This window comes from Schistocerca americana, chromosome 7 (genome assembly GCF_021461395.2).
Source record: "Schistocerca americana isolate TAMUIC-IGC-003095 chromosome 7, iqSchAmer2.1, whole genome shotgun sequence".
In the NCBI taxonomy this organism is placed as follows: domain Eukaryota; kingdom Metazoa; phylum Arthropoda; class Insecta; order Orthoptera; family Acrididae; genus Schistocerca; species Schistocerca americana.
This window is the reverse complement of record NC_060125.1, coordinates 34,887,345-34,902,100: the sequence shown is the minus strand read 5'-3', so window position 1 is coordinate 34,902,100 and position 14,756 is coordinate 34,887,345. Positions and strand designations below refer to the sequence as shown.

At 36.9% G+C, this 14,756-nt stretch overlaps 1 protein-coding gene across 3 annotated transcripts in view; it reads right to left on the bottom strand.

Moving 5' to 3' along the window:
* LOC124622522 overlaps nucleotides 1–14,756 on the bottom strand; it is a 242,915-nt gene that overhangs the window by 11,900 nt on the left and 216,259 nt on the right. For all 3 annotated transcript variants that reach the window (XM_047148255.1, XM_047148253.1, XM_047148254.1), the window contains one exon: nucleotides 13,167–13,345. In XM_047148255.1, coding sequence (XP_047004211.1) covers nucleotides 13,167–13,345 — 179 coding nt within the window. The remainder of the gene's footprint in view (nucleotides 1–13,166; nucleotides 13,346–14,756) is intronic.

The window sequence follows — 14,756 nt, the reverse complement described above, 5'->3', positions numbered from 1 at the left end:
TGCAAGCTTGGGGTATCATTGAAAGGTCACATTCACCATATTGCAATCCGATACTAGCAGTTAATAAAGAGGATGGTAGTGTAAGGTTAGTGCTGGACACACGAGAAATTAACAAAGTTATAATCCCAATCAACACACGAACTATAAATTTGGAAGAACAACTTTTAAAATTTCATAATGTACAGTATTTAACCAATATCGACCTCCGCTCATCATTTTGGCAGGTGAACCTCCATAAAAGCAGTCGTAAATGAGGGACGTAGTTATCAATTTTGTGTTCTACCTTTTGGTCTACGAGTGAGTGCTGGAGTATTTATTGAAGCCTTAGATGCTGTTCTTGGACCACAATAGTTATCGCAAATCACAGTTTATGTTGACGACATTGTCATTGCCACCACTACTTGGGAAGAACATGTAAATCTTTTGAAGCAACTTCTGACTAAATTTTCTGACGCAGGTGTCACTATCAATTTATCAAAGACGAAATTAGGGAGGAGAGAAATCAAATTCCTTGGTCACATCATATCAACTGAAGGCATTTATCCAGACTCAAGAAAAATTGATGCAATAAAGAATTTTCCATCCCCACAGAATCGTAAACAACTCAAAGCCTTTCTTGGTCCATCTTCATTCTTCAGGAAATTTGTACCCTACCACCTTCTTAACAGTCCACATCTTCTATCTTTACTCAAAAGAAATAATATTTGGAAATGGACAGAGTTCTGTCAGACAGATTTTGAAGCGATTAAGAATGCTTTAGTTAATGCACCATTGTTATGTCATCCTGACATGATGTCAGACTTTTGCCTAGTAACAGATGCAAGTTCCTATGGGCTCGGAGCATTTTTATTCCAAATTCATGTAGAAGATGAACAAACAGTCATCAAACCTATAAGTTTTGCTAGCCCCACGCTCACTGAATGCGAAAAGTCATATTCAGTGACTGAGCGCAAAACACTTGCCATAGTATGGGCATTTCGCAAGTTTCGCTACTTTCTATGGGGAAAACGTACTAAGCTTTATACTGATCATCAAGCTCTTTCTTTCCTGCTCTCATGCAAGTTATTACATTCACGTCTTGCACGCTGGTGTGCATCACTACAAGAATATGATTTTGATATTATATATATAAAAGGAGAATCCAACAATATAGCCGATGCTCTATCTTGTTTGCCACAAGGCCTAAAAGAATTTTCAGATGTGACAGAACAAACATCAGATTTAAAAATTTTACTCATGTATGATGGCACATTTGCACCTTACTACAAAAACATGTGCAGGAAGTTAGCCATATTGCAGGACAATGATACCAGGTGGATCCAGATAAAGAATAAATTACGTGCAGGAACAGACCCACATCTTGAAAAATATTACACATTACACAAAGAAGTATTACTTCACCGACGAAACCCTGAATCACAGCATTGGTGTGTTTGCTTACCTGAAGCTCATGTTGATGATTTTATTTTATTTACACACAGAACTTGGGGACACTATGGTGTAACGAAATGTACAGATAAAATTATACAATATTGCTATTTTCCAAATTTAAGGCGAAGAGTATTGAGTAATATTAGGAAATGCATCATATGTCAGAAAGCCAAATATTCTAATCACACAAGTATGAATGAATTGCACCCAAATCATACCTAAGAGGCCATTACAGCTAATTCTTTGAGATATTGCAGGACCCTATCCACATGCACGTGGAGGAATAAAATACATCCTTGCTGTGTTAGATGTTTTCACAAAGTATTTAAAATTATATGCTTTATGTTCAGTTTCTACCACTGCTATTACCAGACGTCTATTAACAGATTATTTTGTAAGAATAGGAAAACCTGAAGTTATGATCACGGATAAAGCAGCATATTTTACCAGTTTAAAATGGAAGACTTTTATTGAAGAACAGAATGTTAAACATATTTTAATTTCAAGATTTCACGCAGCAGGAAACCCAGTAGAAAGAACATTTTGAGAATTTGGACAGTTTATGAGAACACGGACACCAGAGAAGCACACAAAATGGGTAGAATACCTAGCACCATTTGAACAAATAGTGAACAATTTAACTCACATTTCTACTGGATACACACCAACTGAATTAATTATGGATAAAACAGAAAGAAATTAATGGGCAGACCCTCTACCTAAATTTACAGCAACAACAAATCATGTTAGTTTAGAAGAAAAGGTAAGACAAGCTTACACAACATTATGTGACAAAGCTAAGGAAAGAAAGCAGAAATATGACAGAGGTGTCAAGAAAGCACAAACATTTCAAGTTGATCAGTTAGTTTTACTAAGAACACATCCTAAACCCACAAAACTGAAACATTTAAACAGGAAATGGCAGATCTTATACTCTGGACCATACCGAATTGCAAATATTCCACACCCTGGCTGTTATTCATTAGAATATCCATTAACACATAAACCCAGAGGTCTACATCCACACAGACATTTGAAAAAATACATACAGTAAAATGTTAGCTAATGAGAAGAAGATAATTAATATGATATACAGTTATGATGAGCCTACATTTAAGTTATACAGATACTTACAATCTAATGAATGCAGGTAAGTCTAGAAAGCAATGTGAACCATCCAATAGCTAATAAGATATTTGGTTATAAGAGGAGTTGCTATTGAGGCATATACACATTAGAGGAGGCATATACACATTAGAGGAGGCAGAGAACTGAACAGAATTATTTTCTTTAGGAGGCATGTGATAATAGTAATGTTGATATGAGTGATGTGAGTGACTGAATGAGATGAGTGAATGTAATTTTAGTTTAGTAAGAGGATAAATAGTAATATGGAGAGAGGTAAATGGAATATAAGATGAGAAAAGGGTATTATTATTATTATTATTATTATTATTGTTGTTGAAGTAAAAAAAGGAAATGATGACGAATAAGAGGAAAATATATATATATATATATATATATATATATATATATATATATATATAATGCTGAGGAATAAATATATGTTATTTTGTGAAGAATGAATAATGGATAGGTGAGAATGTTATGAGTAATTGAGAATATGTTGAGCGGGGAGAAACTAGATTTGAACGCTATATCACATGTACTCATGGAATACAGAATGAAAGTAGTGGAAAGAATACTATTTATTGAAAGATTGGTATGCCTGAGATAATAACTTATGTGATGTCTTATATATTCTTATAACTAAAGGTGAAAGTATAGATTTATGTGGAAAGAATTATTTACAGCAGCCACTGTTGGAAATATACCAGTAGATTTAAATCTATAACACTTTAACACTAATCTAATGGGAACTTGTAATGAAATTTTTGGAGTTATGTAGGCTTGACACTTCAGATTGGAAGAATTATTTAAGAGAACATATTTAGCAGTCATCTAATGACATAATTAAAGCTCATCTACTGAACTGAACTAATGCACCATTAAATAGAAAGGAGAATAAGGAGAAAACAAAACGTCAGTCCTGTGTTGCGGCTCATACTCTCATCCCTCCCTTAGAAAAATTTATACATGTTGATGAAATATTTGACATTATATAATTCGTGATTATCTGACAGTATGGAGAGACATACACACATATTTATTTATGAACAGAATTTTACAGGTACCACAAGGTAAATACAGAATGGATATACAGCATGGAACGCAGCAGCAATTATCTAAGAAGATTTATTTATTTATTAAGTAAAACATTTATTTATATTGGTTGATACTCATGAAAGGAAGGAGATGAACTACACAAACTTTATAGGAACATGAGTGAGTGACTTGAACTATATATATATATATATATATATATATATATATACCACACTGATGTACATACTTTTAGGATCCTAAGATATTTAGAGGGGCACCGCTCTTAGAAATGGTAATAGAGGAATACCACTCTTAGAAACAGCAATAGTGGGGATACCACACTTAGAAACGGTATTAGGTATAGGAACTTTTACATTATATTAAGTTAACATGTATTTTATTTATCATATTTTATTTTGTGTAGTCCACTGTAGGAGATGACTTTACTAGTATTTATGAAGTAGTTAGCAATCATCCCATGAACCTATCCTCCTACAGAGGGCTGTCTTGAAGCTTGAAATATGTGTAAATTTTATTCCAGGAGGCAAGATGAATTTTAAGTTGAATATTCTAGCGAGTTGCCACAATTATCTTCAAATGTTGCAAGTGTAACGAAAGGGAAAAAAAAGGAAAGAAAAGAAAAAAAGAATGAGCTAACAAATAAAATAAATAAAATGTATATTTAAATCTGAATGTAATTCACATGTCAGCACAATGATATTGAATGTAACGTAAAAATTTACTATATTTTTCATTTAATTCTGTATATGTGCTATATGACAACAATGTAACTATCTCATGTAATGATTAATTGTAAATATTTGTATATTTATGTACTTACTATATCAAGAAATGTATTTTAAGTAGATGTTAATGAGCTGCAAAGGACTTGTGCATGTAGCACATGATTCATATAAATGGAACTGAAAATGCAAAGAAGAAACCAACGTGATGGAACACTGGTCAAGCAATATTTACGTAATGTCAATATACCTTGAAGTGTATGGTGTAGTGGAAGCCGGCAGGTCTTCAGGTTGGTGTAAAAGACAAGCTCATCACCTGTCTTAGGCAGTGAGGTGTTTCCTATGCCCTCATTGACCATTTATACCCCGGTAGACGCCACCAAAATTTGACTGCTGGAGATCACAATTTCGTGTTGACACATTGAACAAACTTTGGATTTTCTTCAAGTCACACGCAAGAGATCCAGGCAGTACACACACACTCAGAATCTGATACTACGTTTAAAGACATTGGAGCAATATAATAGAAACATCTATTGTTCGAATTAATTCCATTCTAAACACGAATCATGTGAACTGAATTCAAACGCTGTGCTAAGCAACGATAATACTCTGCAATTCAAAGACATTAATGTTACGACTCCTAAAGAAGATACACACCAAAAAGACTGTATACAAAGACTGATATGCAAAGAGCATTGTGCTCAGAAATATTTTTTGTAATATGTAAATTTCTTATTTTCTCATATATATGTATCTATGTAAATTTTCTATACTGCCACGCTCGCTTGCGGAGCGTGTCAGTAGAGGAGGCATTGTAATGGTACTTTGACTTCCGCGCCTCCGCCAATACAAAGATCGCACACGCAGAAGAGCGCTGCGCCAGCGACCGATTTTTATAAATAATTTTGTTCGTCCTTTTAGTCTTGCGTAGGTTTTTGTTTTTAAGAACTAATTGAGGACTCTCTCTCTTGTCTTGATACGAAAGACGTGTATTTTTCGGCGATGTGTTAAATGTGCTTTTGGGTGGAAATTAAAATTACATTACAAAGTGTGGTTGTTTCAAAAGTGATTTGAGGGGGTTATCATCAAATTTGTAAACTGATCATGACAGTGGCAACTTGAAGAAGTTTTCAACAGACGGAGAAAAGTGAAAGACAGGTCGTCCTACAAGTGAAATTAGGATGACAGCCATGATGACTACATTGTAATTAATACTGGGTGTCTAACAAGATTATAAGGTAAATTTCAATTAGTTTCTGATGCTATTTCCGTACAGTCGCTTTTTGTAGTGTTACCGACCCGCTCTGCCATGCACGGTCAAATTACAGCACGATCTCAATCAATAATACGAAGTCCGCCTTATCCGTAACTGAAACCACCAAGATTCCAAACCCAATCAGATTTTTTATTTTATATTTTTCACGGCAGAACCCCGAGGAGAAGGGCACACTACAATAGCTTCAGCAAGTAGATTTGTCGCTTAAACGTGTGCCTGAAACATCAGTGCTAGAATTCCAAGAAATACTCTATCCTGGCAAGCGTGCCCGTATCCGTTCGCTCACTGAAAACGCAGCACAAATCCCTGCACAGTTCATAGGCAGGCTCCCCGTGTTACGTCTCGGGTGCAGGCGATCAGCTGGTAGCAGTGTGTGAAGATAGACTGGACAAAAAATAATATTGATTAAACTAATTGAAGAATTTCGTGAAAGACATTCGTTGTAAGATTCTACATTCTCTGATTACAAAAACCACATTGCCAAACGTGATGCAGTTCGCCAACTCGCACCTCCATTTGGTATTTTGGATAAAGAATTGGACAGCAGAATTCACAATCTGAGGTCACAATTGCTCCGTGAATTTAGCAGATGTCCCTTCTTGAAATCAGGCAGAAAAGAGCTGAACGTATTGAAGTGGCATGCCTATGACTCACTGCTATTCCTGCAGGATGTAAACAAACCAACACTTTCGGGTCTATTTCACTAATTTTAGATATTGAAATGCTATGCATGTACATTAAAGAGCTGTACGAATATTCAGTAGCTAAAAGTGTAATCTAACAGAAAGATATTAAGCAGGGGTTACAACTTCTCAAAAATTTGTAACCCTCAGTATGTCGTACTGAGCTTTCATATTTAGTAACATCTGGAAGTCCGTCTCAGACATACGAAAAAAATTTTTAGGTCACTCATCACTTAACTGTAACCTCCATAACTAAACCGTTTACAGAGAAGTTATGTACCAACCACCTATATTCCTTTCTCCGATTATTCTCCCTTTTTACAATTATACTCACAGTGTGGGTGCAAAGAAATAGAAGTTTTGCGTTGGATACCACGTTCTGCAAATCTGATTGGCTACATGTTGCCAGTGGAAATGGTCACACCGGTTACTGCTGCTGGGTGAATGTCCCGAGAACAATCCCAAGTGTCAATAAACAACCTTGATGAAACTACGTGGGTGTGTAGAGGGGAAAAATAGTGTGATTCATATTTTTTTGTCTGTGCCCAGTTTCACTTTTAAGGGGTGATACATGCCCCGAAAGGTAATTTGGCTTATTATGTTTAGAACGAAGGAAAACTGGGAAAGCATCACCACTCAAAAAATGTTAATAGCATGTACATGAGTTTTCAGAGCATCTTTCTATTTTAATGTAGCGTTTCCAAAAGTAGCAAAAACAGTAAAATCTTAGAATAATAAGCAACAGGTACCTAAAGGCATAAAAATTTCCAGTGAGAGAAACAGATTTCTGCACTACTGTTGTAAGAAATATAGAGTAAGCCAAGAATTCGCAGATTATTCAAAAGCCTACAAAAGAATCTATGGTATAGTAGTCAAAGAGGCAAAAATTATGTGGAATGACAATTTGATAAGAAACTCATCTAACAAAATGAGATCCCCGTGGAGAGTTACAAAGAAAGAAAGTTGTAGTTCAGCGCCAAAGAAAAAGAATGTATCACTAACACTAGAAGGCTCAAAAGTCACAGACACATATTCAGTTGTGGAAAAATTCAATGAATACTTCACTTCACTAGCTGAAGACCTGATTCAAGTAAACTGTCAAGGACCGGTCCCAAGTTTCTCCGGCAAGTCAGTGATCTCGGCTGCTTCTACGTATGTTTATGAAATGAACCCCAATGAAATTATAAGCAAAATTAAATCATTAAGCAATAAAACGCCAAGTGGTCATGATAAAGTACCTGATTTCATATTAAAAGCATGTGCTCACAACATAGCAAACCCCTTGGCAAAAATTTTCAACCTCTCTTTAAAAACTAGTGTATTTCCAGGTATTTTTAAAATAGCAAAAGTTTCACCACTGCTAAAAAAGGTTCTTCTGATAAAATATCGAACTACCGACTCGTGTCACAGTTAAGTTCCTTCTCAAAAATTCTAGAAAAACTCTTCTATGACAGACTTTTAAGTTTTATAAATAAATATGCACCTCTTAAAATACAACAACATGGTTTTAGAAAGTCTAAATCTACACAGACTGCAATTTTCGAATTCTTAGATTGCATTTTAAAATCCCTTGATCAACATAAATTAGCTGCAGGTATTTTTCTAGATCTATCAAAAGCCTTTGAATCCTGGACCATAACATTCTGCCTGAAAAATTAGAAAGACGAGGAGTAAGAGGTATAGCACATAGCTGGTTGTGTCCATACCTAAAAAACTACAGGTAGAAAGTATCACTTCAGTATGAATTCAACAAAATGAATAAAACAAGAAAGAACTCCTTTCTATCTAGCGAATTACCAATAAAATATGGTGTACCACAGGGCTCAATCTTAGGGCACTACTCTTCTCGATTTATGTGGATGACTTAGTCGAATATATGAGTTCCACAAAAACTATCCTGTTTGCCGATGACACCAGCATATTGCTCACTGGATCCAGTCCAGAAACTTTGCGGTCCACAGCAGAAAGTTCTATGAAAAGACTTTCTGAGTTGTTCACAAAAAAACAAACTCATTATAAATACTGAAAAAACTGTGTGTGTCGATTTTCATTTAATTCCTCGAAGTAATCAAATGTCTATTCAAGCCCAATTAAAAAATGATCCCCTAGAAAATGTAAGTGTCAAAAAATTCTTGGGTCTTAGGGTTCAGCAAGACTTAAAGTGGGACACACATATAAATAACTTGTGTAGAAATCTATCATCTGTATGCTATGGCCTAAGAATTTTAAAGGCTACAACAAGCAAAACAACAGTACTGCAGGGATACTATGCACAGTTCCGCTCACTAATCAGATATGGGATCATTTTCTGGGGATACTCAACTCACAGTGTAAAGGTTTTTAGAATGCAAAAAAGAGCTTTAAGAATAATTTGTGGCCTTAAAAAGATGGAGTCCTGTAAACCCCATTTTACAGAGCTTGGTGTTCTAAATGTTCCAAGTTTATTCATTTATGAAACTGCCTGTTTTCAGGTGGTAGTCCATAGTGAAAAAGATAAACTGCTGCAGAACAAAAATGTACACAACCATAGAACCAGAGGGAAATCATATATACATCAAAAATATCACAGAACAACCACCTATCAGAGGAGCATAATTAACATTGGTGTAATACTACACAATAAGATACCAGAGGAAATAAAAAATGCTACTCATCCAATATTTAAAGCTAAACTATAGGCATTTCTAATAAAGCACTGTTTCTATTCTGCCAGAGAATTTCTAAATATGTAACAAAATTAATTGTAATAAGTACTTATTTTTAATTTGCCTACTATTTTGCTAATACTATGTATTATTGTAACTTATCTTTGACCTGTCCAATATTAATTGCACAATTTGTGATGTAAGATAAAACTGGACCAATAATAAATCAAATCAAATCAAATTAATTTCGAGAAATGAAAATTTTTGTATAAAGTAAATTAAAGAAGCTTTCAAGCTTCCCTATGCAATGAAGCTGGTTTCTGAAATACAATTTTTTGAAAAGAAGCTGTACACAATGTGTGCTGTCAGAGTATTTTCAACGTAGATTAAGATATGTAAAAGTGTAGTTTCAGCTCTCTGAGACTGCAGACGTGTGTGCCAGTTGTGTTTGTGTGAGTGTTTGTGTGCGTGTGTGTATGTGTATGTGTGTCTACTGCTGACAAAGGCCTTCATGGCCAAAAGCTATGATGGTGTGAATCTTTTTACTGTGCCTATCGCGACTCTTCATCTCCGCAACTTTCCTTCTCTGGTATTGTTACATTCCATCCTCGATTTTACTTTGTAAGATATATAAACTTTCATTACAATTCAAATTATTCATTTCACTTATATTTTTTTTATTTCTTCAGTTGTTATTTTACATTCTTGTTCCTTTTCTTTCTTCGTTTAGCATTTCACATGTGTGTATTTTGTTAATTGAAAATAATAAGTAACTACTTATTATTGTAGAAAATAATGACGATGATAATTTGTAAAGAAATTCTTGAAACATGTTTTCTTACAGCATGCACATAAAATGAATGAAATTTCTTCCTGTAATATACGCAACAGAGAAGACAATATAAAACAAAATTCAGCAGGATTCCAAATTGTCACAGATGGTACTCAAAATATTCTGTTGTGGATCAGGCATATTTCAATATATCTATAAGTCTTGGCGAAGAGAATTGGTTGTTTAGTGCTAGTGACTGCAGCTCGATTTCATTATTTCACAAGTGAAGATTGACACCACTTCCAAAATCAAAAGCTGTATACGTCCCACGGCTGTACCTGTGCCATCGAGCCTATTGGGATCGCCTTACGAACAAGTTCCTTCTCCTCATGTACAATGCTCTAAATGGTTTTATCACATTGACCAGCTGCCTTTTCATAGTTGTAAGAGAAAACAATGGTGAGTTTGGTCTGAGAACTTGAGAATTTCTTTTTGAAGCCACAAATGTCCTTGTCATACCATCAAAATGTCACCAAACAAACACCCGACCAAGTCGAAAGATATTTGAAAGCTGTTTTCTTTCCCAGTGAGGGAGAATATCTGTATTGTTGTTAGATTATTGCAGTGGTCAGTGTGAAAGAACCATATAGAGCATCGTACCTGAAGACAAAGAACTCGTTCACCCTCACCTAGTGATACCAAAGGGATCGACAGCACAGGTACAGCTGTGGGAAGTATACAGTTGGCGATGTTGGAAGTTTTTGTGAGAAGACTTTCTGATTTACATCTGCTGAATGATTATGATGTCAGTCTCCACCTGAGAAACAACACAATAGAACTGCAGTAGGCAGCATTTTGCAAAATTTCAAATTATTACAGAAGCTGATTACACAGTTTTCAAGAATATTAATTACACATGACCTTTCATACGAAAAACATTTTTTATATATTGTCTTGAAGATATTCCTTCTAAACCTAAACTGCCAAATTGTCTTTCAGGGTGTGTTTTATCCCTTAATAGTGAAATTAGGTACCAACAAAAAAATATATACTGTACTATTTGGCCCCTCAACACACCCGCCAAGTTTCATCGAGATCGTTTATTGACATTTGGGAATGTTGAAACTTCCTGGCAGATTAAAACTGTGTGCCAGACCGAGACTCGAAATCAGGACCTTAGCCTTTCGCGGGCAAGTGCTCTACCGACTGAGCTACCCAAGCACGACTCACACCCCGTCCTCACAGCTTTACTTCTGGCAGTACCTCGTCTTCCACCTTCCAAACTTTACAGAAGTTCTCCTGCAAACCTTACAGAGCTAGCACTCCTGAAAGAAAGGATATTGTGGAGACATGGCTTAGCCACAGCCTGGGGAATGTTTCCAGTGTGAGATTTTCACTCTTCAGTGGAGTGTGCGCTGATATGAAACTTCCTGGCAGATTAAAACTGTGTGCCAGACTGAGACTCGAACTCGGGACCTTTGCCTTTCGTGGGCAAGTGCTCTACCACCTGAGCTACCCAAGCACGACTCACGCCCCGTCCTCAAAGCTTTACTTCTGCCAGTACCTCGTCTCCTATCTTGATTTTGGAATGTTCTTTTGTAAGTCTGCCTGTTACAGCAGAGAACACTATCAGCACAACACTATTTCGCTACGCCTAGTCACGCTGCCTTGCAGCGTCATGCAAATACTCGTCTGCTCCGACTATTTAAGCCATTACAAAACCATACAAAGTCATTTACATGCTATGGAGCGGACAGTACCAGCAGATCAGATGCAATGCCACCATTCGGCAGTACTGGCAGTTCCATCTCAGCACTCCACGCTGGCAACTCAGCCCAGTTTGTCCCGATCTTCACCGGCAGCACATCAGCTGTTGCATGCCAGCAGCAACAACAACGTCCCCACACTTCACGCCGCCTCCTACTGCAACTCTAGGATTCATCGTGTAGGAACATAACACACGATGTCCACAGTAGAGACATTTCTGTTATACACACATCAAAAAAGAGTTTTGCATCACTTCGGTTCCAAGACAGAAAATTGGAATAGAGATCAACATAAAAAGGGCGGAAATGATGTTTATTGCTCGTGAAAACCACACATTGCACGTTGTACCACCATACAGCGAGACCTTCAGACGTAGTGGTCCGGACTGCTGTACATTCGGCATGTTGTTGGGCCCATCTGTACCACTCTGCATGGTGTCACGGTTGCAAAGATGGACCTCACCATGGGCATCAGGAGTGAAGTTGCACATCATGCAGACTACTGCGTGCAGTTGAGTCACAAAATGACGTCCTGTGGCTGCACGAAAAGCATTATTCAACACGGTGGCAGTGCTATCAGGGTTCCTGTGAGGCTTAATCCGTAGATAGCGGTCATCCACTGGACGGCCTGAGCAAGGCATGTCATCGACAGATCCTGTCTCTCTGTATCTTGTCCACATCTGAACAACATCTCTTTGGTTCAATCCGTGATGCCTGGACACTTCCCTTGTTGAAAGCCCTTCCTGGCACAAAGTAACACTGGGGATGTGATCAAACTGCGACCATGACTGTCTAGGCACGATTGAAATACAGACAACACAAGCCGTGTACCTTTTACTTCCTGGTAGATGACTGGAACTGATTGGCTATCGGACCCCCTCGCATCTAATATGTGCTGCTCATGCAGGATTGTTTACACCTTTGGGCAGGTTTAGTGACACCTCTCAACAGTCAAAGGGACTGTGTCTGTGATACAATATCCACAGTCAATGTCTATCTTCAAGAGTTCTGGGAACCAGGGTGATGCAAAACTTTCTTTGACATGTGCATATAGTCGTGTGGATATTTGTCCGAGGACATTATAATTGAGTTTTGGTTTTGTTAACAAACAGTACTTTTGATCATTCTTGGTGCAAGTATACATCGGTTCCATATTTGCAGTAGAGTTGTCGGATCTCGACTGATGTAAGCAGTAACATCATTCATTGATACACAACAGTCTCTACAGGCCACAACCGTGCTGCTCTCATATCCTGACATGTGCCGACAGACATTTCTCCATCTTACACGAGGTATAATGCAACCTTTTCACAAACAACATCTAATGTGATTTCTGAATGTGAAATCCACTGTGTAATCTTTCCTCACATATAGAAGGTAGTGGATTTACTTCTACTTACTCTGTGGGGTTACACTGAAATGCCAGTTGTTTGCGTATCCAAACATTCAGTACCCTTCAAGCAAATTTGATGTTCCTCATGTTCCAGTTGTGTACTGTTGCAATTTTAATGTCCCCCAATGTGTTTTCATTTAATGGCTGCACTTATGATTTTTAACACATTTTCAATCATCACATTTATGAATTACTCATACAGTTCTCAACTCCTTCACCAGTTACAGTTTCATCACCTAGCCAGTTATTTTGTTTGAACTACACTACAAAGTCAGTAGCAGTGCTTACATTTCAAGCTGTTCCAGGCGGTAGATCTCAGAGAAGGCAGCAGCCGAGAGCACCTTTGCATCACAGACAGAGAGTTCCGCAAAGCAGGGAGCCCACGGCTGATGGCAATTATTGTCTCATTGTCCAAGCCAGGTCCACACCATATGTCCAGCTTTCTCAATCTTTTCAGCCCTCGACCCCTTTAAAACACAATTAAATACATAGTTAAAGTTGTGTCAGATTATCTTGTCTTTATTAGAGAAAAAAATCAGAGAGACAAAATTTAAATGACCTGCTTGCAAACTGCTCACCAGTTTTGACGACTTTGATATTCTAACTGAGTGCCATGCGAAGATAAAATAGTTTTTAGGAAATATCCAAGTCACAGGTCACAATACACTAGCCAATTTGGGGCAGGTAGAATTTCAGAATACTTAAAAATAAGGGAATTGTAAGTATAATAGCTTCAAAGATATCAAAGACTGAATTTCAATTTGTTTCACATATACCTGACTCATCACCAACTGTGAACACTCAGATATTAATAGGATCAATAAACAGGGAGGCAAAAAAACTGAAGATAATGCCAGAGCAGCATAAGCAACATCAAACTGAGCAAAATTTTCGGAATAATCAGAGGTCAGAAGGGCAATTATGATAAGCTATGGCCACAAAATTAAGGAGAGTCAGCAATGAGCATACAAAACCTCCTCCAGGAAGGGAATCAGTCTGTGTGTGTCTACCAGTGTGCTTTTGTCAGAATAAGGTGCTACTCCACTTGTTACAATAACAGTTAATTCAGTGTCTTTCCACATTAGCTAGCCCTTAGATTTCACTGTTAACAACATCAAATCTTGTGGTACTACATGTCTACTATCTTAGTGTAGTTCCATTTCTCCAACATAAATTACCATCTTAATAAATTAATGACAGTATGCTATAATTAGCACAGTCGTGCATCGCCCAGTAGACACCACAGAAAATTTGCAACAAACATAACTACCCACAGGCAGTAATTTAAAGTTTGCCTACATTTGACTGGTCAGCAGGAATCATAATCTTCAGGAACATTTTTTTTAATTTTTTTATTTTAAGCAACTAGTTTTGTAGGACCAAATTGAGGAACAAATCTTTAAGGTCATGGGACTGGTCAGTACATGAAATTACAGCATAAAAGTATTGACAGATAAAATAAAATGTTTATGAACCCAAAAAAGACAAGCCATAAGTTTATGTAAACAAAATCAACAATATAACACAGGAATCGGCTTATTTTTTCTAGGAACTGCTTGACAGAACATGACAAGTGGCTCATGAGGAAGCTCTTCAGTTTCTATTTGAAAGAGTGTGGATTACTGCTAAGACATTTGAATTCTTGTGGTAGCTTATTGAAAATGGATGCACCCCTTTCTGCACAAGAGCCAACGAAGTGCGACCCAAATGGAGATTGGACTTTTGTCTAGTATTAACTGAGTGAAAGCTGCTAATTCTTGGGAATAAGCTGATATTGTTAACAATAAATGACAGTAAAGAATACATATATTTATAGGCCAATTTCAGAATGTCCAGACTAATGAACAAGGGTCGACAATAGATTCAGTTATTGCCCGA